At 56.3% G+C, this 25,427-nt stretch overlaps 1 protein-coding gene across 1 annotated transcript in view; it reads right to left on the bottom strand.

Annotated features, from left to right (window-relative positions):
* The window catches only part of TCF3 (transcription factor 3), a 72,314-nt gene that overhangs the window by 10,442 nt on the left and 36,445 nt on the right, over positions 1–25,427 (bottom strand). Inside the window, exons 3-11 of the mRNA XM_082010885.1 lie at positions 21,948–22,021; positions 20,729–20,822; positions 12,037–12,104; positions 8,659–8,788; positions 6,976–7,025; positions 2,228–2,330; positions 1,792–1,931; positions 1,472–1,598; positions 501–559 (exon numbers count right to left, since the gene is read on the bottom strand). Coding sequence (XP_081867011.1) covers positions 501–559; positions 1,472–1,598; positions 1,792–1,931; positions 2,228–2,330; positions 6,976–7,025; positions 8,659–8,788; positions 12,037–12,104; positions 20,729–20,822; positions 21,948–22,021 — 845 coding nt within the window. The remainder of the gene's footprint in view (positions 1–500; positions 560–1,471; positions 1,599–1,791; positions 1,932–2,227; positions 2,331–6,975; positions 7,026–8,658; positions 8,789–12,036; positions 12,105–20,728; positions 20,823–21,947; positions 22,022–25,427) is intronic.

Below are 25,427 nucleotides of genomic sequence, written 5' to 3' on the forward strand. Positions count from 1 at the left end.
CAGCCCCAAGACATCACTGCAGCGTGCAGTGCTGGCACCCCTCTGCCACCATGCAGAAGCAAAGGTCCCTGTGCTGAATGGGACAGAGGCAAGCCCCAGCTGTGACAGCCCAGTTTGAACCAGCACATGCAGGGCCAGGACTACTGAGACCTATAAGTCCTGTTATGAGGGCTGCATGGGGTCACCTTGCCAGACCAGTACCAGGCTGGGCAGCTGCAGAGCCAGCTCATGGGCAAGGGTCTGCAGGGCCACCATAACATCCAGTGCCTTGGTTTCCCCATCTGCCAAAAGGTGCTTTTGCACGGTGCCAAGACTCAGGACGGCAGCACAGAGAGGGGAAAAACTCTCCCTTCAGAGGCTGACATGTTTTTGGGATGCATTCACCCAAACTTCCCAACGAGTCCGTTTTCCCTGCTGTCTAGAGGGTCCCTGTTTGTAGAGGGGAGGTCCAACGCTAAAACAGCACAAGGACCAGGTGAAGGATCTGCAGAAACTCTTACTGAAGCTAGTGCCTTCCCGAGCGCGTCTCCTGAGCTCCCAGCTGTGGTTCCTCTGTTACCTGCTGAGAGAGGACACAAGACGTCACTGCCAGGGTGCCAGAAACCCAGCAGGACAAGGCACCCACACAAGACCTTCTCTGGGGTCACCTGCTTTGAGATCGACATTTCTCGCTCTTACTGCTTTGCTTGAGAATTAAATGGATGCCCAGCTCAGAGCAGCCTGGATGAGAGCACACACATGCTGGCAGCTTTCGTGGGGCTGCAGGAATGTTTTTATAAGGTGCTGGGTGGAAGGTGTCATGCCATCAACAGCGATCAAATGTGTCTGCTGCAGCATGGCCCATTTTCATGGGGCATTTTAAGCCCCTACAATCCCAAACTTGCTTCCCCTCCTCTAAACAAGGGTTTTTCTATGAATCAAGGTCAAGATCCTCATTTCTTGGGGAACATGAGTTCATTTCAGTAACAGGTTTTGTAACAGGTTGGGCAGGGTTAGAGATTAAAGCACTCGGGGGTTTAATGTGGTATCCAAATGCAGCACAAACATTCTTATTCTGGATTTAGATGAACAGCTTCACACATACCCCCGCTTTCCCGCAACGCAGATGCAAATCCTTTCCGCAACTCATTTAAGCCACGGCACCTCCAGGAGATAAAGTCACAGACCCTGGTCTCCTCCCAGATCCACCAGGTGAGGGCTAAACCCCCAAGCCAGCACCCCGTCCCCCTGCTACCGCCTGCCCAGGTATCCAGCAGCAATAACCTTGCTGCGCCTCTTCCTCATGCAGTAACTCCAGGCACCGGTGACACACAAGGGATGAAGAGTGTCTGGGTACATCGGACATAGATACCACAGCCTTGGGCATCAGAGGTTTGCCCAAGACTTTGATTTTCCAGTTAAGCCTCTGCATGGCAGTGGAGCAAGGGGGTGTCATGCTGGGGACCACCAGGCGCCCGGGGGCCGCACGTACCCATCATGCTGTCCGTCCCGCTGATCGGGGGCGTGTGACTGGAGACACCGTACGGCGTGGAGGCAGAGGAAAAGCCAGACACAGAAGGGAGTCCGCCGTTAACCTCTCCTGAATGAAGCTGGTAGTTCTGGCAGAGAGGGGGAGAGGGGTGAGAGGAACCCTCGAATGGCTGTTGGGCTTTGGCATCTGGGCCAGGACCCAGGCCCTCCCACTCGGCAGCTGCCCCGGGCCAACAGCTACGGGATGAGGTGACGCGCTGCCACGGGTCAGCCAAGCAGAGCCCCCCAGCCCGCCTGCGGGGCAGCGCAGGAACACGTTACCATGCGTTCGTGCTGATGTAAACTGTTGAAGCCGCTGGACTGCGGGAGCGGGGAGGAGGAGCTGCCCAGCATGGCACCGTAACTCGACTGGCTTATGGCACCCGGTGAACTCCACAGGTCTGGCGAGTTATGGAGCCCATCTGGAAAGAAAACCAGAGCTGAGCCGGGGAGAGATGCCGGCACGTGTTCCACAGCCCACACGGGAGCAAGTCAGCCCAGGCTGAGGGGCTGCATCTGTCCCTATCGCATCCTGCCTACGCCAAGCATCACCCACTGAGCAAATCAGAGCCATTTCGGGGCTGCTTCATGTCTCATGCGCTCCTGCCCCGAGCCCCCTCCATCTCACATGCTGTGCAATTCCTCCTGTCATCTGCAACGGGCCAGCCAGCCCCTGCTCTGGCCAGCTTGCGGGACACCGGGGTCGTTAACAACTCACCTGCCATATAAAAGGCTCCAGGATACACAGTGCTGGGAGGTTTCGAGGGAGTATATCCAGCTGGATCCCTGCTGTAGTCATCACCTGAGTTGGATGGATACACCTGTGGGGCAGGAAAGGGGTTGAAGAGAAGTGCTTGACCACCGCCCAAGGCCCCACATCCTCCCCATGGGTCACCCCACACCGCACAGCTTCACTGTTATTCAACAGTTGGTCCCACAGCAAAGCCGGAGGGAACCGAAGCAGCTCAGCTGAAGTCACCATGGTGGCACCGAACGGCGCAGCTCTGCCGAGGAACGGCACAGGGGACGGGGCCGTCGTGCAGAGATGTCCCGTCTGCCTTCCCGTAAGAGTGAGGATCCCCACAGCCCCCTCCTGCAGAAGACGCTGGCACCAGCAGAAGTTTCAACTCTCTGCCCTAGTTCCTTTTTCTGCGGTTTTAACTTTTTATGGGTAACCACAAAAGCAATCATTTCTGCACACCAACCCCGCACCCAAGGGCGCGGGCTGGGGGAGATGACGGGGAGCAACGAGGCTTTGGGACCCGCTCCCCCCTGCACCGACCCTGCCATACACCAGGCTGCAGGACCACGCTGGGAGCAGCCGCTCCCGAGCACGGCCCCTGCTCAAACCCTTCACAGAAATCAGCCTGTCCCAGTGGAGGGGAGACTGAGGCACGGGGGAGGCGTAAAGCTGAGAGCTGAGCAGTCCCTCAAAAGGAATGTCACACGGGAGGGGATGGCTCTTGGACAGCTCTCAGCCAGATTTCTGCGGCACCATTCAGCTACATTATTTAACAGCACACCAAGCAAAAGAAAAGGCTCTTTTTTTCCTTCTAAATTAACCAAACACATCCTAGAAAGCCCTTACAGAAAATCACCCTGTGCCAGTCTAAAAACATACTTTTTGTTTAAAGCAGAAATTCAACACGCAAAGAAACTGAAATGCCACTCAAAATTACGTGAGAACCTTTGTTACAGCCTATTTTCATCCGCATTGATTCATTCTGAAACCACTAATAATTTTTTTTTTTAAATACACACGAAAGCAGAGGCGGGTGCAGGGGCTGGCTGGGCATGATCAGCCAGCTCTGCCTGGAAGAGACAGCTCTCTTTGGAAAGGAAACCTGCTCTCAGTTTCTCTTTCCCCACACCCAGCCAGCTCCCTCCGACCCCTTGTCCTCACCCAGCAAGAAGGGGCAAAATTGTTCTCTATTTCTTGTAACTGGTCAGAACACCAAGAATTTCTTCTTTTTTGATGGGGGGTAATAGAAAATAGGGTTGTTTTTTTTTTTTAAAAAAAAAAAAAAGCCCTGAAAAGGACCAGCAATTGCACTTAAATATGTTGCTTCATTTTCCCCTGGCAGTGCAGGTTCCTGCTTCTCGGAGCAGCTTCCCTTGAAGCTGGGGGGAGTTCAGAGTCCCAGGGGCAGCCCTGAACCCTGCGGGGTGACGGGGGGCCAAAAGCAACTCGTGGGCATCGGTGCCACAGACTGAGACTAGGGAACTTGTAAAATAAAGAAAAAAAAAGAAATAAAAATAAAATAAGACGCCGGGGAAGGGAAAAACCTGACAGATGCTGGCAGCTGCCCTTCGTCCCTTGCTCTAAAAAGAAAATTCATGGCGCTTCGCCTTTGTGCGGCGTCACAGGACGGCATCAGGGCGAAGCGGGCGTGCGGAGCCGCGCGTGGGCAGCGCGTGTGGCTGGGGAGAGCGGGGGAATGGAGGAAGCTGCAAAGAACAAGAATCCAGTAAATTGACTTTTCCTATAATTTGATTAAATAGCGGGATCTGGGACAGGGAATCGAATGAAGCACGTCTAATAGCCCCGCGCCATCTGCCGGGGCTGGCACCTGGCCAGCGCGCGAGGCAGCTGTGCGGCAGCGGAGCGGGCGCGGGGGGGCCGCGGCGAGCTGCGACATCCATTTCATAAATCCAGAACGAAAATAAGAAGAATAAAATAGCAGGGATGAGCAGCCCAGGCTTGCAAAGCGGGGGGGGGAGCTCGCCCCGCTGCATATCCACCCTGCTCCGCCGTCCCTGGCCCCCCCGCTCCCATCTCCTGTTGGATGCTGGGGGCCAGGTTTCACCCCAGGAGTGGCCCTGGCCCCTCCAAATCTTTCACTTCCCTGCTCAGCAGAGGGGAGGCTGCGAGAAGCCAGCTCCGCTCTTCCCTGCACCGGCCAAGCAAGGAGCATCCCAGCCCTGCTGCGCGTGGGGGAGCCGGCCGAGCCGGCAGCCGCCGGCCAAGTGCCGCAGGAAACGGTAAATCAGGGCCAGGTCCCCGCTCCCCACCCCGCGGCCCCAGCCCTCACACCAGCAGCTCCGGCGGCGGCCTCGGGGACCTCCAGGTGAGGTCATTTCCTCCGGTTAAAATTGCCAGTGTGGCGAGAGAGCCGCTGGAGAAGCTCCGGTGCTGGGCTTCGTGGGGCTTTGTGGAGTCGCGTTTTTCGCCCTCCGCTCCTTGCTTTTTTTTTTTGCTTAAATGCACGAACTGGGGCGGGACTCGAGGCAGACTAAAGCTAAACAGAGCGGTGACCAGGCTACGACTCTGCAGGCTGAAGCAGCTCCCAGCCACCACGCTCGCCGCAGCAACAAAATCCTGCAGGAACAGACTTGCACAGAATCCCTCCTCGGTTTCCTTCGGCAAAGCCGGCTAACGTGCAGCAGGGGCTTGGGGGCCTCATCCAGACCAGGTCCTGTGCCCGAACGCGCCGGCCCACGGGGGAGTGCAGCCACGAGCACTACTCCTGCTCCCCAGCTCCAGGCAGCCGGGCGGCCCAAAGGGGCTCGGTGCCCCGGGGGCAGCCGCCGCGCGCACCGCTGGCCCAGCCCAGCACCTATTTCACAAGAACTAACCCCAAAGGGCTGCGGGTTACAAGCGCAGGCAGCCCCTCTGAAGTCAGAGCCGCTGCTCGGGCCCTGCCCAGCATCACCGTTCACATCCCTCTTCAACCATCTCACGCCGCCGCTGCCGCTTGGTGCCTGTGGCCGAATCGCTCCCCTTTCAGCCACCCTCAACCATTCCAGCCGCTGACCTCTCCGAGTTTTCCAAGCAGCTCTGGAATTACAGATTAAAGCACTTTATTTTAATAAGATGCTGATTAACCTATTTATTTTGCACGGGGTCCAGCGATAACACGGGGTGGGCTCCTGCGCAGGCGAGTCAGACAAGAAAGAGCCTTTGATCCGCTGCCTTTGAGGCCAGCGCCTCCTTTTGCTCCACGCTTCTCTCGCCGCCTCGGTGCCGATTTCTCTCCCCAGGTGTGGAAGTTTAAAAACAAACCGAGAAGCCGAAGGTCACGGCAAAGAGAGGGCGGCGCAAAGAGGCAGCATCGGCCCAGAGAGCACAAGCTGGAGCTCTGCAGCAAAGGGGCAGCCGAGGTGACAGCCAGAACCTCCTGGGCTGGAAAAGCCCGCGCGCAGGTGTCGGCTTGGACACAGGGACGGGGCTGAGTTTTGGCAAGTGCCAAGCGGCTCTTCCTGTGGGAATCGGGGCCCTTTAGGGCACCGCCAGCACGACGGGCAGCAAGCCCCGTCACCTTTGAAATCTGAGGCCAATAAAGGGCCATTTGTTGGGAGCGATGTTTTCCCCACATGTCGACTGGGGTTTAAAAGCTCCGAATTTCACACAGAAACTCGACGCAGCGATACGGATTCTGCTTTGAGCGCGTTTTCCCTGTTAAAACAGAGGTTCTTGGAGCAACTCAGCACTGCTGACTGGAGCCGTTTTCTGCATGATGTGGGTCTGCAGGGACCCGCCAACACCCTCTTGTCTGCGAGCCCAATCCGGCAAGCCCTCAGTGCCTTCCTCTCCCTCCATCCTCCCAGCATCAGCATCTCAGGTCCATTTCCAAAGGCAGAGCCCGCGGCGGACGTTACAGGACCAAGCTTTGCGCTAGCAGTGAAGGAACACCACAGCACAAGACTTCCCCGAACGTGGGTGGACGCACACAGGTGCTTCCCGGGGAATGGGGGAGCAGGTGCCCACTTCCCGTCACATCAGCGGCGGCTTTGGCAGCGAGTGGCACAACACGCTCGGGCTCCAGCTCACCTGCAGCACGGAGCCCGCCCGTGCCCCTGCAAGCGCGCAAGCGCTCCAGCGAGGAACGCAACCTCGTCTGCCGCACGGCCAGACAGCTCCTATATTCCTGCAGGAACCCTCCAGCCCGCTCCAATTAGCTTTCCTGGAGATCCCATTACTTCCAGCCACAAAGACATTGTTCAGTCTATTCCCCTGCGACGGCCACAGGAGCACAGCTAACATATTCCTACAGGCTGCTCAGCTTTCTTATAAAACAGCCCAGGCAGCGCACACACCTGGAGCAGCCCCAGCTGCCTGCCCGCATTACAACTGGTTTGGTTTCCCTTCTGGAGCGAAATCCGATCACACCGAATATTACATTTCGCTCAGGCACTCGCGACATAACGTCAAACAGACGAGAGCCAGAGAGGGCAGGAGGCAGCGGGTCCGGGCTCCGGCCGGGGAGGTGCCGCCGCCAGCTGCTCCACGCAGGGAGCACCATGGCTCCTTCTCCTGATGGCTGCCCCGGCACCTCACAGCGCTTCCCCATTTCTCCTACGTAGGAAGGGAGAATCCTTCCCCGTCCTGCTAAAATCCAAGCCCTCGATGTCTAGGGTGGCTGGATCCGTAGGGCTGGCAGCTCTTATGGCAGAGGGAGCAGGGACGCCCCGGGGATGGAGGAACGGGGAGGGGACACCTGCGGGGAAAGCGCTCCTGCCACTTACCGAGGAGGGGAGTCCAGGAGGCACCTTCCGAACCTTTTTGGGCTGTCCATCTGATTTAAAGGAAAGAAGAGAGGATGTCACTTCTGAAGGGGGTTAACGGGAGGGAAAACAACAAGCTAGAGCTAAAAGCCTCGGAGGATGGAAGATGCAGGTACAAACGGGGCTCAGATCCCAAATGCCCCATAACCAAAGAAGTGTCAATAGTGAAAATGTCTGAGGATGAACCTCTGCTCTCCTCGCCTTGTCTGCACCCTTTGAGGGCAGGTTTCACCCACAAACAGCGTTCACAGGGCAGTCTGTCTCCCAACACACTGCCATAAGGGGTGCTCACCACGCAGAGAAGGGCTGCACTCACTTTGGAAGAGACTGAGCCCATAAATAACCACTCGCTGTTTTGTTTGGTTTTTTTTAAACAATTTAACTTGAAGTGGCTTTGCAGAGAGAGGTTGCAGAAAGAGAACAAATGCAGGGATGGGGCTGTATTTTCATTTGCTCCTTATACAGTAATACACTTGGGAAAGCTTCACTGCTGCAGGAAGGAGGGATGGCACTTGCCCCCGGCAGATGCCTCCCCAGCTCATCTCTCCAGGTCAGGGAGGCCTGAGGGAAACAGCCAGAGGAGTGGCTCAAGGGGAAGCACTGTTAAAAATTCTTTTTTTTTCTTTTTTTCTTTAGTTCATAATTAAGGAAAGCCCCAGCTGGGGGGGTGCAGGACACCAACACAGCAAGTTTGCCAAGCCAGGGACTCTGTTGGGTTGTAGGTCAGGAGGAGAAATTCATCACACAGAATGACCTGATGCAAAAAGAATCATTTTCCAGGCTGACAACATAAACCAGCAGCCTTTTAAAGTGGCAATATCAAAGCGGGTGCCTTTTTCTGAAAAGCACTGGAAAAAAATACATGTAACACTGGGTTGCTTCTGGTTTCGGTTGTTGGGGAAAGCCCAAAATAGCAGCAAGAAAGTGACTTTGGAGGGTGCAGAGGGGAACTATGACAAGAAACACAAGTTCTGGAGAACTGAGGCTTGTCTTCAGTCGAAAGTTAAATTCACACCTGACTTTAGCCTTTCTTTAAAGCAAAATGGCTTATTCCTAGGTAGATCCAGGTGTGGGCAACTCCTGCTCTGGAACACTGAAACAGGCAGGTGGGCAGGGAGAGGTCCTGGAGCAAACACTGCCTGTGTCCCAGGGCACAGCTCCCGTGCCCGGACCTCACACCACTTCTTAACAACTTGTTCCTGGCAGTCCCGTTTGCTTGCAGCAGGACGGGGCCTCCAAGGACGGCCATCAGCTATAAGAACAGCCTCGAAGGCGGCCCAAGGTTTTCCAGGAACGACTACGGATGTGCAGTGTGGCTGGAGGCATTTTTAGAAGAACCTCAAGCCATTTGCTGCTTTCACCTAATCTGACATTTTCCAGAAAAAAGGAAATTTGACATGACCCTGAGCCCAAAACCCCTTTTAAGAAAACTATATATATATAAAAAAATATATGTGGGGTTTTTTTTTTCTACATCTCCCCTGCTAAAAAAAGCAAATGCCCAATTCATGTTTATGTGCACACATGGCAACGTGTGGTGACATGACGTGGGCGCCCGCCTGGTCAACAGCCCCTGCGGTCGCTTGGTCAAGCCACAGGACAAACCAGAGTGGTGGCACCTGAGGGTGACACGAAGCCACTTACCTATGTTGCTCTCAGCACCTCTCCTGCGAGGATTGTTTGGGTAAGAAAAATACTGAGACCCCCCTTTCACCCCGGTGGGGGAAAGTGTGCTCGGACTCGCGATTCCCATTTCACTGGGCAGGAAACCAGCCTGCAAACAAGAAAAGAGAAAAGCCCTTCCATGTAATTATGCTGGAAAACCACCGTGCTCACTGGGAGAGAACAGAGCCACCTTGAGCCGCCTTCGCACAAATTCAGATGAGGGGAAAAAAAGAAAAAAAAAAGACAAGCCAAAGGGCCAGAAGTAAAAATAAATACGTAAATATGGGGGTAGTGGTGGGGGAATATATGTGCAATTAGAAAGGGGTCTTTCACGCTGTGTTTTCTCGCTGGACCCCCACAAGGAACTTCTCTACAAACCAAGGCGGCAAACTAGCAGGTGGCATCGTGGGGAGCAGGGGCAGGACGAGACCCTGCCGATGGATTTATTGGCCCAGCCTGCTGAAGGCAAAGCGCAGGCGACCGTCAGGCCGAGGGGCTCGTTACGCAGCACTACGGCCTGCCTCGCCATCCTGCCCGCAAACGCGAGGGCTCGGAAGCATCTGCTGGAGGCAGCGAGCTCTGCCCACGCAGGGGCAAACAGACTTGCTCAAAGCTCTTCCCTCACCACCTCCGAGGTTTTGGGGCGAGGGATTACAGTTTCTGATGTGATCGGTGCTTTGGTGCCTGCGGGGGACACAGCCGATGGGCACAGCGTGCCCACTCATCCTCAAAAGGCAGATCCGACCGAACGGCCCCACGCTGCCCCTCGCCCCCGCAATGCCGTCGGGGACCCGGCCGGGGCAGAGGACAGATACAGCACGCACCCACCGGCAGCGCGGGAGCCCCCAGTCTGTCACAGCTCTCGACTGTGCCTAAGTCGAGCACGAGAGACAGGAGAGGTTACGGAGCCGGCCACCCATCTGACTGTGCCTCTCCCAGTCCCCCCAGCCCTAAACCCAGCTCAGGGTGCCGGCACTGGCCATTTCCCTCCCATCCCCGGCGCCTCGCAGCCAGAGCCATCGTGGACGATGCAACGGAGTGGCAACGCCTCTGCCGGGGCTGGTTTTCTCTTGTGTTTTATCAGGGAAAAGCCAAATCCCTCTTTCTAAAAAGAGGAAACTCCTCCCTCGTGTTTATCCCAGCTGACCTTGGACACTCTGGGAAGCAGCGCAGAGCTGGCAGGAGCCGGAGCCCAGGGTGCTCACTGGCTCCCAGGATGGAGCAAGCGTGCCTGTGCTGCAGGAGCACGCCTGCCGGCGTCGCCCCTTTCACCTCAGGAGAAAGTTAAATGTGTTTACTTGGAAGTCAAGAGGGGTGGCAAAGAGCCTTTAAGTAACAAAAGCTTAGCTTTGACCCATCTTCCGAGGGCAACACATTGAAATAAAAGAGGATTTCAGGCTTTTGAGAAACTGGAAAGAAAAACCCACTGCTTTAAAACTCCATCTCCTCCAGAAAGGGGTTGGGGAGAGAAAGAGGAGCTCATGTATTCACAGCTGGTGAAATTCCTGCAATCTGTTCCACCGGTCATGTTACCTTTGCACTGAAACCACTACACGGCACAGAGCAGGGCGGCCAAGAAAAGCAAGCGGCGCGGCATGGCACCCTGGAGGAGGTCCTGGAGGGCTGAGTCGTTGCTGCCCCGCTCCTCCAGCGGGCACCTCCAGAGAGGCACTGAGATTTTAAGGCAACTTCCCAAAAAAGGGATTTTCTTCCCCTTCCCTCGCCCTGGGGATGCCTCCAGAGTGGTTATGGGTTAAACGAGGGGGGAGCCACAGCTCTGCCCCGGAGGAGGGCGTTTTGGGGAGGAACGTGCTCCCCATGCAGGGCATCTGCCACTGGACAATTTTCCAGTGCTTTTCGAAAAGAAGAAAAAAACAGGTCAACCCCCCGCCCCAAACTGGAGCCAGAAGCAACAACTGTTCTGGGGGCCACAGCGAGTGTGCAGACAGCCCCACTCGCTTCCCGCCGCCCTGCACAAGAGGGGTTTTGTCTCCCCTCCACATCAAACGGGCTCCGTCTCCTGCTCTGCCACCCGATCCGGACCCGCACACCCGTGCCAGGGCCTCTCCTGGCCCGTGGCACCATTTGCCCACCCCATTTCTGTTACCTTATATCTCCCCCTCCTCCATGAATCCCAGCAAAACCGTAACATTAAAAATCAAGGCTTGGCATCTGTCCCATTTTTATTTTAGCAGCTTCAGTGGTAAATTAAATCCACTTTGGCACAGACAGCCAGCACAGCTGTTTCAGCAAAGGAAACATCCTCAGTTCAGAGAAGAGGAAATTATGACAAATTTGTGTAAAATTAAAACATGTAATATGTGTGTGCGTACATGTATAAAATAAAAAGCTGTCCAGCCAAAAGCTGCTCCCTTGAATAAAATGGTGGGACTGTTTCCCTAGGGCCATGCTCGGGAACTGACGGGGCAGTTGCAACAACACATCAAAGCGGAGGTGCTCGCTCCTGCCCAAAAAAACTATTTCTGCATGCCGGTGGCAGCAGGCTAGATTATCTCAGGGCTGGTCCACTATTTGCCTGGGCTCTGATTTACGCCTGTGGTATTCCCCGCAGGAAGCAAAATTTTCCCCACGGCACAGCCCTGCTGTTCCCACCGGGCTTCACATGGGGTGACCCCACGGGGCAGGGTTGCTGCTGCAAGAGGCAGCTCTTCCACGCTGTGTCCCTCCCTGATTGTGGAGATGAGCATCTGCTGCAGGTCCTGCAGCAACAGAACCACTACACAACCAAAACACCACCTGATATCCACCGAAATGATGCTACAACAGGGCAGAGACCATCTTGCAGCCTCTCCCACCCCTTAACTGGCGAGCGGGGGCACACGGGAGTGCTGGCCAGGGAGGGAGAGCGTGCAGCAGCAGGCGCGGTGCTTGGAGGCAAAGCGAGAGCCCCAAGGCGGGCAGCTGGAGGGGGAAAGCACCTCCCCGAGAGCCCCTCGTCCCGCGGCCACCCGGTCAGAAGGAAAGGTGTTGCCTGATCCGACCCACCGAAACTCCCTCCGAGGGCAGTGCTGGCTAGGTCATATCTGATTAAAAACAAATTGGCTAGAAATAAGATTAACAGTAACAAAATAAGTGAGCCTGAAGAGGTTTTGAAAAGAACCGAGAAGCTGCTACAACCCCATTTTCTAAACTCTGACAACTCTTCTGAGCCAGCAACGTACGCAAGTATAAACCACCGACACTTAACAGACGTTTCTGAGCAGAGCAGAGGCTTTCCAGGACCTCATGCGGAGAAGCGAGATGCAAGCCGCGAGGTTGCTTTTCGTCCCTGGGCTCTCACTCCTAGCAGCTTAGGCAGTAAATGAAGCAAAACATCTCAATGCATTTTATCGTTACCTGGTTTAGTCCTGGCATCCCTGTGTCTCTCCCGAACGTGGAGTATGAGGCTCTTTCACTGCTCTTCCCTACAATGGAGAAAAGAAAAGATGAGGTTTTGTGTAAGAGGGAAGGGGAGGTTTTGCACTCACCCCTGCATACCCACCCTCCCGGGGTGCGAAACCCGCTCTCGAAGCGCGGCTTCCTCCGCCGGCCGCAGAGGTGACTGCCTCCCGTAATAGCTAGTTGCTAAAACAGGAGCTCTTTTAAGTTCACGGACAGCAAGGCTTGGCTGGTCCATAAACAGCAAAACCCCAAAACTGCAGTGATGCAAGGAAGTGCTTGTGGCCATGGAAACTGGCAGTGTCAGACCAGAGCCAAAAAATCCCTCCAGACGTATTAAAAAAAGCCAGCCGAATTTGGCAGAGGCAGTGACAGAGCAAACCGAGAGCCAGGCATGAGTGACCAGACTCTGCAGGCGCTTACAATAGGAAATACAATTCCAGCGCACGCTGAGCGGCAGCATTGTGGAGCTGAGCTCCTGTACGGCGCAGGGATTACCTTCTTCCCCTTCCCTGGTGGAGATTCAACTTTCCAAAAACCCATCCAGATCTAAAGAGCAGGCACTGAACAGAAAAGCATCTCCTTCCTTTCCAAGCCCCCTCCACTAGGTCCCACCGGGCAGGCTCCTCCCGGACCGCGGGGCTCCTCGCAGCCGGAGCATCCCTGCTGACCGGGACGCCGCACGGGAACGGCCCCGTGTGAGCCGAGCCCACGTGCCCCGGCGCTGCCGAGTGAACCTTAGCACCCAGCGACGGCTTTTATCAAAGATGCTCAACCTCACCCTGCTCACACATTGCTGAAAATAGGGTTTTCAAGGGGGGCGTGGGAGAAACCCAACACACGTGGTGAAACGTTTCCATTCTGAAATGTCTTTGCAGTCTCTTCCCTCACCGTCACCGCCCTGGAGCACACCGTGGCCCCTGGCAAGCGGCACCCATGGGTGCCAGGGCAGTGTCACAGCCCCGAGGAAGGACCCCAGGCCAGGGAGAATAGCTCTACGCTGTGCCCAAAGCAAAACGAGACATTCTTCTAGTGGGAAACAGGCGCTTTTTCATAAAAAAACCTAGAAAAACTGGACTGAAAATATATGAGGAATTTTTCCCTGCTGTTAATTACAGCCTATTAACAGTGCCACCAGGGAAAAGGGGGCGGGGAAGGGGGAAACGGGGGACGATGATCAAAAAGGCTTTGAACGCAGGGCGGGCGGCCCCGCTCCGGCAGCCGCCCCATGCTGGCGCGGGGGGGTGCTGGGCTCTGCCAGCCCCCTCGCCCCCGGCCACAGCCCTTCCCCGAAAAGGGGTGATCGCGTCCTGCCTCCGGCCTGGCTTAGCAAGCAAAACTGGGAGGGGGAGGATGTTGCCAATCTGCTTAACCTAAAGCCATCGCCGAAGCCTGCCAAGATGCAGGTTAACGCACCGGGACGACGCTGGGGCTGGCAGGCAGCTCCGCACACGGTTAAGAGCTTTTGGGGGAGCAGATAAAGGGCGGGGAGAGCAGATTTCCCCAAACCAGCCCCCCTGAAGCACAGGGCAGAGAGATGGGAAGGGAGAGGAGGCTGCTCAGCTTTGTAACCTTAGCTTGGGGGCCTTGAACTCAACTCAAAATTTCAGAGTGGGTTCCCCCCAAACCTGAGACCCACCCTCCTTTCCGAACAGTGCCGGGGGTCACAGCGCGGCACACCAGCATCCCGCCGCGCCTCCCCTCCAGGGACAGCCATGCGCACCGGGTGCCGGTGCCGTTTTGTTTCAGAGGCTTAAACGTTAAGTAAACAAAGGTCAAAATGTCAGAGGACGGATCTCCTAAATGACCTAATTTTTAAAAGAGCTTAGCAGCTCTATTTGCCGCAGCGCCGGCAACATTACGCAAATAACTCAACAGGCTGTGGCACCAGGCGGATCGCGATTACTCCTAAACCAGAGGAAAACCAGGGTAACGCCATGCGAGTTTATTTGGTCAGTAGCAGCCAGGCCTCCCGACCAGCAATTTACTGCTGCTTCCACACGTGGCTTGAGCGGTGAAGCGCCGAGCCAAACGCCGCTGCCGTCACCAGATGACCTTGGAGGCTGGACCACAGGGCGCTTGGCACGTGCACAGGAAGACGAAGGACTGCATCCCAGTGCCAGCTCGGCACCGTATTACAGAATCACAGGCTCATTAAGGTTGAGAAAGATCATCAAGTCCAACCGTCAACCCAACACCCCCATGCCCACTAAACTGTGTCCCAAAGTGCCACGTCTACACATTTTTTGACCACTTCCAGTGATGGTGACTCCACCACCTCCCTGGGCAGCTTATTCCAATGCTTAACCACTCTTTCAGTAAAGAAATTGTTCCTAATATCCAGTCTAAACCTCCCCTGGCGCCACTTGAGGCCATTTCCTCTCATCCTAATATTGCTCCAAAACCCGCTGCCTTCACCCGGTGTCCTTCATGCCTCACCCCGTTCACGCGGGACAGCAAGCGTGCCTGGCACCAGCACCCTGCTGCACGCTTGGATCAGTGGGCATCTTGCGGGATGGGGGAAGTTGGAAAAGGGGAGGCAGCCCCTGGCCAGCCGCAGCCCCCGTGCCCTCCTTTGTCATCACATAAAAAGGGGAAAAGGCAGCAAAAACCTCAGCAGTAGAAATTTTACATTTAATTGTCTAGGAAAACAAGGCAGAAGGAAGAATGGCAAACTTTTCTGGATTGGAATGTATCTAGCCTACTGAAATAAAGAAAGTCCACAAGCTGGGCAAGAAAAAGCTGAACTTGCCAGCAGAAGGTGCTGTTTCTGCTGCCAGAGAGATGCCAGCTGGCACAGGCGGCACGAGTCGCCCCTTTGCAGCCACAGCCCAGGGCCACCAACCGGAAAAGGCGTCAAAACCCCAGTACCATGGCAAGGACTGGGACAGAGGCAGGTCTCGGCAGAAAATGCCAAGAATGTCCCCAAATGCCATCTCACTCCCGACTGCATCACTGAAATCCTGCAGACAGGTGTTAAGGGATCTTGGGGCGGGGGGAAATCAGAAAATACAGGGAATAAACCCCTTGAATGGGAAAGGGGTTTCCCTTGGAAATCCATCTGTTGGATTTATCTCTGCAACTTTTCGCATGCAAAGCTGAAGCATGGCGGAGGGGACCTTGAGCGAGGTGCACCCAGAAACTCGCTGGGAGCATTTAGTATTCCCAGCTCTTCACGGCGTTGCTTCGCTGCGAGTCCTGGCATCCCCCCTGCCTTTTCCACCCCCGCCAGCTGCCTCCCCTGCCCCTCGCCTGCCTGCGCTGCCTTCAACCCTGCTTAATAAGCGATTTCCCAACCTCTCTCCTCTTCCCAGCATGTTCTCTCTTGCAGGATCCGGCCGGGCTCAGACGCAGCCTCCCCCAGGCCTGCCTTCACCCAGGGCTTCTGCAGAGGAACCCCCGCGCACCGCTTGCGTTCTGTCCCCCCAAAGGCAGATTTGCTCCCGGGCTCGGAGACGAGGTGGCAGAATAAAAACTCCTCTTTCCCGAGGTTGCCGCCAGCTCCGGCAGCGGCAGGGTTTGGCCTCGGCGCCCGCGACCATGGCAGCATCTCACCTCCACCAGAGCAAACCATGCTTTTAAGTAAACTTGTGGTTTTGCCATTTCTCTCCCCGAGACAAGCCCTACTCACAGATGTGTAGAAATAAGCCAAGAAAAGGCGATTCAACGCTGCCTACGGGTTTTGCCGGCGCCTGCCAGGGAGAGGGCAGGCGCTTTGCCGCGCTCCCACCAGCCCCGGGGAGTTCGCCCCAGTGTCCCCACATCACCCCGTCCGTGGTGCAGCTCCCGGCACCTACTGCCCCGGCCATGGCACAGCCACCCACCGCGCGTCGCCCCCCAGCCCCGTGCCGGTAATTCCATTAGAGTTTCGGCCTGGGGAAAAAGGGAAGGAAAAACACAGCTGGGGATTAAAAAGGGGGAGAAAAAAAAATGTTAAAAAGCCAGGAGCAGTGACTCCAAACCCCGGCCGCGGGCAGATTAAAACCATTGTCCAGGAAGAACCCAATCCACAACAGCTCACAATACACAGAAGATTAGAAACACTCCTCTGAAAAGAAGCTAATTACTAGAAATAATTACTAGAAAGAAATCTGTTATGGCTTATCAGTTTCCCCACTGTTTAAGCAATCTCCCCCGCCCCTGCCCCCACCGAAGACGAATGGTAAAGCGTGGCAGATTTTGAAGATTGATGATTTAAAACAAACAGAAAAGCCCTACTCGCGCTCTGGGACAAGCTGGTTCATCACCGCATCGTGTCTGGCACCACCGCGGGCAGCCAGGGATGGTCCCCGTCACCTCTGCCCACCTGAGGCTGGGATGCTCAGGCATCGCTAGGACGTCCCCCATCCCCTGGGGAGCAGCACCAAGGGCTCAGAGCTTGAAAACTTGGAGGAGGGAGCGATGGAGCTCGTAGGCATTGCTCCTGCACCCTGCTCACTGCGTTCGCTGACTCCTGCCTGCCAGCCCAGGGTGATTTTTATTCAGAGCATCGACTGTATTTCCATTCAGGGACTTACTTTTTTTTTTTTTTAAATTTATATTATCCTGTCCAGTGCAACACAGGCCAGAGGTCTCTGCCCAGTTAGTCTTGCGGAGAGCTCTGGTTTTCCCCATAACCTTGTGGAGCTGAAGCTGTGGCAGAGAGGGAACCCGGCCTTTGGAAGGCATCTGACTGAAGATTGCCCTCGCGCTTTTTGAAGGGGACAGCGCATGAGCGGCGTCACCCGCAGCTCTCGGGGAGCCCTGAAGGCAGAGGAAGGCCAGCTCTGGGAGCAGCACCCACAGGTCCCGCTGCCAGCGGAGCCCCTCGCCTGCTCTGTGCTCAAGGTGCCTCTCCAAGCCATGCTATACGTTCACCTAAAGAACATCCATAAGCCCCAAATACCACATCTATGTGCCTCAGCTGAACACAACTTTTACTGAATAGTACTTTTCCTTTCAAAGCATGGAATGTGAATCCAAACCGGTTTTGGACTAGGCATGCACCCCGCGATCCGCAGGGCCATTATCCCGAGAGGGGGTCAGACTGAGGCTGCCCGCGGACGAGCAGGCAGGCGTTCCTCCAGTGCAGGTGCCTGCTGCTGCCGGGACTGCTGCCTGCTTGCAGGAGACGACAGGCACGTCGTTCTTCGGGCACGAAACATGTCCGGCACTGTGCACCAGAGCTTTGTGCCCCACAGTGTGGGCTGCTGGAGCATCTTTCTCCTGCCCAGGAGCTGAGCAGCCCCCTCCACACAGCGCTTGGGAGGGGGACGAGGGTGCGGGCTGGGGTGATGGCACAAGGACCTGCCGGGACAGGTAGGCAGGACCAAGAGGCAGGGATGCCGCCCTGAAGAGTTTTTGGGAATGTGCTGGCAGTGCCCTGCTCCCCCCAAACTCAGACCCGCTTTCCTTCTCTCCCGGGCCACGCAAATTCCTCCAGCCCTGCCCTTCTCATGGAGTCTGTGCCCTGGCAGCCCTGGTGAAACACACCTGAAACCGCTGCTCTGCGCCGCTGCCATGCACCGTCACCGCTGCTCACAAGCCAGCCCCACCGGCAGCCACAGCCTCCCTGGCCAGCCCCGCGAAGGCAGCTCCCCGCACAGGGACACGCAGGCAAGGGATTTGGATGACCAAGTTTGCACGTTCCGCTGCTCCTTTATCAGAGCAGCCACTACACCCTGCAGTTCCCAAATCTCTCTCCTCGCACCCCTGCTCGTGTCAGATCAGTTTCTGAGTGGCAAAACAGCTCATGTGGGAAGCGGAGAACCCAGCTGCACCCCTGCTCCTCCTCCTGCACACCACAGCCCCAAAACGCCATCAGCCTTCAGGGGCTTGAAAGGACACGACCAAAGCTCAGGCTGGCAGGAGCTCCCACCCCACCAAGGGCTGTTGAGAGTGGAGACTCCTTTCCATTTGCCAGATGCATGTGGAAAACAGAGCCAAAAGATCCCAGTTTAGCTCCATTTCTCCAACAAGTCCTGCCTGGCCAGCAGCATCCCCTCGCTGCGGTAAGGGTGCTCCTTGCCCCTCATGCACATCGTTAGAGGATGGCTGGCTGCAGCCTGCCTTGGGGACACTGCACTGACTCAAGAAACACAAAAGCTGGGGGCACGGGTTCCCGGAGGAGGCCAGCACCACCCCAAGCGAGCAGCAGCCGGCAGAGACCAGCGCTCAGAGCCCACACCAATGGGGGAAGCCAACTTGCACGTTTTCTCTGTGAAGGCCCTTTCAGCTCAGCCTCCCTCTCTAGGTGGTCAAGCCGGTCATTTCCAATACAGAACACGTTCCTCCTGAAATGTTTCTGATCATCCTTGAAGAAATAGAGGTCGAGTGGGAAACGAGGTACAAATTCTGATTTTGGAGAAGAGCTTAGAGGACAGTGTCACACACCTTTCGTCCACCCAGTACCACTGGACACGTCCATCCTAATCTGCTCCTTCCTCACATTTTAAAATTCACCTGTTCCACTCACTTGCGCCATTAGCATGAGCTTGCCAAGCCCACTGCCGCTGGAGTGGGACCTTGCTGGAAACCAAGGCCTGGCAGCTGAAGTGACACAAAACTTACCTTTCCCTCCCACTAGGCCACTGCTTTTACACTATCATATGCAAAAGCATTGGGGTTTTTTTCTGCTTACTTTATCTCCCCTTCCACTTATCATTTTGCCACTTGAAAAGTTTTCAGAAGCAGCTTGTTAAAGAGGAAGAGAAAATCCCACCCATGGTCTTCCTCCAGTCCGCCCTTCTCTCTTAGTGGGCATGGTGGTGTTGGGTTGACAGTTGGACTTGATGATCTTAAAGGTCTTTTCCAACCTTAATGATCCTGTGATTCTCAGCACGCAAGCACAGAAGCAAAGCAAAACTTATTTATGTATTTTGGAACCTTCTGCAGAATTTGCTCTTTTCTATTTTAACCACATTCAATTTTAGGAACAAGAGTGACTTTGAAATGTGAGGAGCCCCCCGCCCCTCCTGGCTGCTCCCTCCCGGCCTCCCCAGCTCCTCTTTCAGCGGTGGAGCTCCTGGTGCTGCACCCGACTGCCCAGGCCAGCAGCCGAGACCTTGCGCCAGCGCGGGGAGACGCAGCCCCGGTGGGCGCTCAAGCCTCGGGCATGGCGTGTGGCCACTGTCCTGCTGGCCACAAGGCCACAGCTTGCCCTCCACTGAGGAGGCAGCCGGTAGAAATCACCCTGCGGGGCAGCAGTGGCTCTGGCTCCACGTGCTGGGGACCGGTTGGGCTCGCAGCCTTGCCGGGGAGTGCCACGGTGCTTGCCAAAGACTGGGAGCCCTGTCTTTGAGAAGAAGCCAAACGCGTCTTCCCTACACACATCAAAGGGGAAACCTTCATGTTCCTCCCCGGGCAGCTCCTTCTCGGCTGGAAACTCTCAAGGCTGCCTTGGCCCCAGGTGTGGGACGGGTTGGGATGGGTCCCCCCCACGCACCCCCCCAAGAAACCCTGCTGAACTGCATCAAGGCTTCCCCGTCTTATTAAGAAACATTATCTTCTGCTTTGCTTACATCCTCCTGGGGCAGAAAATGAGAAGGAATAACCGTCTTTGCAGAGGGACAGTGGGGAGCTGCTCAGAAACACTCTTCCACGCCTGCACAGGACCCCCAAGGCTCCATTAAACATTGTCCCCCCCAACAGCAAGAGAAGCGAAAGGGAAAGCAGAGCTGAGAGCAAGCCCCTTGCCCCAGTACGTGGCTGCTCGCTTCCCAGCACGACCCCGCTCCTCTCTTCCCCTTTCCGACCAGCTCCGCAGGAGGAACCTCCTATCGTGGTGGGGATTTTCTGTTTCTAACATAATCCCCTTTTCTAACCCCACCCTTCAAACCACGAGCAAACACCGCTAGCTGTAGGGCCCTGCCCTGACACCTCTCCTTCCACGCTCGCTGGACTGTTTTACCCGCCACTGCGTGGGCAAAGGTGGGGAGGACTAAACCCAATTCCTGACCTAATGCCATTAGAGCTCTCTAAGCCCTTCAGGATGGATATTTTCTGCTCTTAATCTCTCCTCCCACCCCGAGCTGGGAGAGGTAACTGGGTAAACTGCCACATCCATCCGGTCACGTACGATCGCCGTCTCCAGCACAGCAGGTGGGGCTGGGGCCGCACGGCACTCGCCAGTCCCCGCAAGCTCCGCGCACTGCCCAGCTGCGGCAGGAGCCGGAGGAGCCGGCCAGGGCTGCCGGAGCCTTGCGGGACGCGAGAAGAGGCCCTCGGAAGCCCACTGCAGCGAGGGGGAGCACCTCCAGCTCTCTGTGCGCGGCTGGAAAGCTAAGCTGCCATGAGCCTGTTGCAAGACCTTAACGATGAGCTGTGTCCTGGTGCTTTTGCACCCTTGATTACCAGCTCCCACGAGCAAACTCAGCCCATCCCGTGGGCAGGCATCAATCCCCACTATTGCCTCTGGGTAAAGCTTCACTGTAAAGCAGCGAAAAATAATCACGCGCATAAAATACGGCAGCTGTCATGCACGTCAGGCACTGATGAGACCCTCTGGACAGCAGCTCCTTTAGCTGCAGCTTTAAGAACACCTTCTGGAACAGGACTGACATGGGGAACAGCAACGCCGGGCAGCGCAAATGCTCCCACCACCACGTGCCGTTCTGCCTTAGATTTCCCCTGCTTTGACCACACGCCCGCCCGGCAGCTGAAAGGCACTTACCCACTAGTCCAGCTCCCAGGAATGGTGACGAAGATATGCTGTTGTGAGACGGCAGGTCCCTGTGCTCGCCATAGTGGGGGCCTTCACCATAGCTCTGCCGAAGCAACACGGGAGAGTTACCGCTGGGCGCGCGGGGACGGCGAGACAAACGCCCAAGCGCGAGGCTGTCGGCGCTCGGTCTCTCCCATAGCAGGAAGGGTCAAAGTCAAAGTCTCCTCATAAAAAGGGCACAGAAATGAACTTATCCTCACGGCAAGGGGGAGCAGGGCAGTGCATAACGAGCAAGGCAGAGCCGGCTGTGGCACTGGGAGGGGATATGGCACCGAAGCAGGGACACACAGGGGTCTGCCCCGTGCTGGCAGCTCTCAGGCAGCCTTCACCCAGTGACTTGGCACCCACCAGGTAAGAGCCAGGCAGCCCCTCCCCAGGCCAGGGGGGGCGAAGGGGTGAGGACAAGGCCTATAAAAATGAGAAATGACACCACAGTGCCTGCTCTGCCACTGACCTAAGGGAAGGGAAAGGTGCCATTGCCAAAACGAATCACACAAACCTATTAAAACATGAGCATCTGTCAAAATAACACCATTTCAATTAAGTTAACGTCTTTTCTCCCTTCCCCTCCTCAGGCCCCAGTTACGCCCTGCCACAGCCTTGACTCCTTCCCTGCGAAACCCTTCCCGCGCTCGCCATCCCCGCTGAGGGTGCCTCGGCCAGCCGACGCAGGAGATTCCCCTCAAAGCAAGCGCCAGTTGGCCCCTCGGGCTCCCAAAGCCATGCATGGTGGGCGCCCAGCAAGTTTTGCCGAAGGCACAGCCCATCAGGTGAGATCCCTCAACCCGCTCGGCTGCAACCCCACTTGGGGACCTCTCCCACCCCGCAGCCGGGAGCCCCCCTCTCCCTGCACCAAAGACAAGCGCAGGGAGGGGAGAGGCCAGCGCAGCTGTGGGGAGCCCACCTGGGGTGCGGGTCTGGGGGAGTTTTTTGGAGGAGAAGCCTTCTCCAGGGGGACCTCAAGGCAGCAAAGCCTGGGGAGACGGGGATGAGCTGCACCGCTGCCTGCTGTCACACCCACAGGGTTAACAGAACCAATGTCCAAAATGGGGCAAGAAAAGCTGTTCCAGGGTTAGACCCAATCCGGGCACAAATGCACGTGCTGAGAAGCCACCGTAAAGCCCCCGATTATTTTGGTTGGAGCTTGGTGTTTGTGCTTCGTCCTTACCCTTCCTTGGTCAAATGTGGAGCTGTTTTGATCTCCCGTTCCCCAGGAACCTGATCCCGGTCTTTCATCCAAACCTACCAAAAAACAGGAAGAACAAAGGTTACTCTTGCTTTATCAGCAAAGCCTCAAAGGTGTTCTCGCAAAATTAACTCTTCCTTCTACAAACAAAACAATATTTTCATTAATAAACCACTTCCACTTGGCGTGACCGATCCTCCCCTCTCCCTCCTCACCTTCCCACTTCCACAAACTTCAAAGCAAATCCCACCACAGCCTGGAAATGCTTCAAAACACGGGACAGTGGGAAGAGGAGAAACAAGTATTTTAACTTGCATTATTCCAGGGAGCGCCCATGAACCTCTTCTCCCCAGAGACCAATGGTGAAGGGGACTGTGAATTCAAAACTCGTTGCACCTATCCCGATGCTCTAGCAGGACCCGTTTTTCACCCATGGTCAGAGATCAAACGCTGTTCTTCGTTGCACCCAAGCAGATTAAAAGAGCCCCCAGACCTGAAGTGAGCCTCGGACGGGAACTGCTGGGGGTACGACGTTACCTGTGGCTCAGTCACACTCGTTCAAGGGCATTTGTTATTGAAGGCCCCCGTGCCCCCACAGAGGAAGGTGTGCTGTCAACACAGGGCCGATCACAGCACGCTTCCGTCTGTCTCATTTTCAGCCCTCCCAAGCGTATCCTTGGCAGAGGGGATCTGACCCAAAATGGCAAGGGGCCAAAGCGGAGGGTTTTCCAATGTGCCTGCACACAGACTGCGGTAGGAAATCGTCTCCTTTCATCATCTGCCAGGTCCACCCAGGCTGCGCCTCTTGGGCTACCAGCACATGAGGCACCCAGGGGAGATGATGAACACTCACTGGGACAATAAAAGCCCGGGGAGTCATATCAGCAAGTTCTCGCAGTTCAAGCTGGTATCACAACTGCACGGAAGAAACCTTTCCTGGCAGTCGAGCCTCAACCTGGCTCGGCAGCAGGATTCCCAACCGTGCTGGTCTGTCTCGCCCGCTCCAGCGGCTGACCAGCGGTCGGTAAGCAGCAGTTGGCATCTCCGCATTCAGAGGCTCATGGTGGTAAAGCCGGGGATCTGAGAGGGAGCCGGGCAGGGCAGGGGCATCACTCTGCCCTGCGGGCAGGCTTTGGAGATGCTACGTGGAAGCTGTGAGCTCAGCTGGGGCGGACAGGGAGAAATCCCGGATCTGCAGGAGGCTGGGCAGCACGAACGGCGCCAGCCAGAGCCATCGCTCTGCCTCGTCCCACAGAAACCCCAGCCCCACTGCAGGGGGGTATATGGCCACACTTGCCCCGAGGCGGCACGAGAAACCTCTTGCAGCGGCTCCTGGCAGCATCCAGCATCACCCTGTGCCACCCGCAGCGCCAGGGCCCCGGGGGCTCCCGGGGACCCCCTCCACACCGGCCCTTCCAGCGACAGTGAAGCACCGGGAGCCGAGGTGCCGGCGGGGCCTTACAGGAGGTTTTCTTTTAGGAGCAGAGACGGGCTCGCAGCAGCGGTGACAGCGGCGGCGCAGGACGACGGCAGGGATGGGGTGCCTGCGGGAGCAAGGACACGGGGGGCAGGGTAGCAGGGCACACTCCAATTTTGTTTTAGCAAAGCTGATTATTATGGCAAACACGCCGTGTATTTGTCTCCTCTGCTCCCCTTACTGTTCATTTAACCAGAAACTTCTTTCAAATTACATCCTTCTATTTCTGTGCCTTTGTGTTAATCATTTCCCCAGAGAATTGGTGTTTAATTGCTGTCTAATTTGCATAATTATGCATATTAATCTCCACACCTAATGAATATTCATACTTCTCATTTAGATTTTGTTTTCTAATCAAAAATTTCCAATGTGATTACTGTGCAGAGCAGGGATAAGCCTCTAATAATACCTTGGATACTAGGGAGAATTACTGCCAATTCTCCCACCTCCTACTTCCTAGAATAAACTTTTGCTTTGCTAATGTGTTTTTCTAAAGCAATTCATCTGCATACCCTGCAAACACCAATGGAGATCAGGAGGTAGAAACGCTCCTTCTATTCATTTTGCTTTCATGGGTATTTTTAAAGCTCCCCAGCAGTCAGGGTGAAGACACGAGCAGGAACCGCAGCCTCAGACATCCTTGGCAAACTCACCCCTTTGCGCTGGAAGGACGAGGACCGCGGCACCAGCCAGGATTCAGCTGCAGCCGGCACCCGCACGAGGCACCTCGGGAGTGCCAGAGCCAGAGGGAAAGCCAAGACATGGGGGTCTCGACTCCCACGCCCACCCCTGCACCGTGCAGGACGGGCCTTCGCGGGGCCCTGGTCACCCTGTCCTCCTGCAGAGCCACCCCTCCTGTCTCTATCCCACCCAACGGCAGAGCAGCATCCCCAGGCCAGCACGCGCCAGGAGAGGACGCTCGGTGGGGCGGGCTGGGGGGGGCTCTGGTGGGAGCGAGCCTGGGTGCCTAGAAGCCCAGGATGAATTTTTTGCCAAAATTCCTGGGGGAGTCGTGGTGGGAATCACCACCAGGCCTCCCCAAGGAGGGCAGGAGGAGGAGGAGGGTGACAAAAGCTGAGGCCAAGAGGCCAACGCAACGCCTACACGTGGAGAAACCCTCTGCGCCAGCTACTTCGATGCTGCGGTGCCACCGGCGCACCCCAAAGAGGGGTCAAAACCGTACCGGGCGCTCGGACGGCACGCACGCACCGTGGCAGGTCGCGGAGGACGACCCCTTCTCCCACAGTGAGCCCCGGGCACCCCTCTTTCCCCCCAGGGCTCTTGGGGAGACGTGGAGCCGGGGGCACGAGCCCGCCGCCAACCTCCCCGTGCCAGCCGAGCAGGAGCCAGGAGGGAAGCCCTGACCTCCTCCCAGCGGCTCTGCGGCGTGCAGCCGGGCTGCAGGCATAGCGGTGGCCGGATCCTGCGGCAGCAAACCAACCCCCAGGGACACCCAAAAGGCCTTTTTTTCCCTCCAGGCGCGGGTGCTCACGTGCTCACGCCGCTGCCAGGGTGAAGCGAGGTTATCGCTCTCCCACCTGAGCGGCAAAGAAAGCGGTGCACGGCTCTGCAGGCAGCCCCAAAGGCTCAGCCGCCTCCGAACGTGCCCGTGCCGGCATGCCGCTGTGGAGCCAGCCTGCTGTCCGAAGCCTGCTGGAAAAAAAGGTCTCACACCTTCCCTGAGCTGCAGTCACCAGCATGAAAGGTGCCAGCAAAAATCTCCCATTTTCAGCCCGCAGGTGTTTTAAGGATTCAGGGATTTCTGGGGTGAAGCCAGGAAAAAACAGACTGCCCTCTTTTGACTTCTGGCATCTGTCCTACATTCAACGCCAACCTGCTCTTCCCTCCCTTCACATCAGAGTAAGGATCCAAGATTTGGCAGTAAATGCCCTCTGCCAACCCTGCGAAAACCCAAAGTTTGGCCAAAGGCAGGCCCTTCTGGAAAAGCCATCAGCAGGGTTTTGCTCCACTCACACCATAAAATC

The sequence above is a fragment of the Phaethon aethereus genome (genome assembly GCF_964289735.1).
Source record: "Phaethon aethereus genome assembly, chromosome: 26".
NCBI lineage: Eukaryota > Metazoa > Chordata > Aves > Phaethontiformes > Phaethontidae > Phaethon > Phaethon aethereus.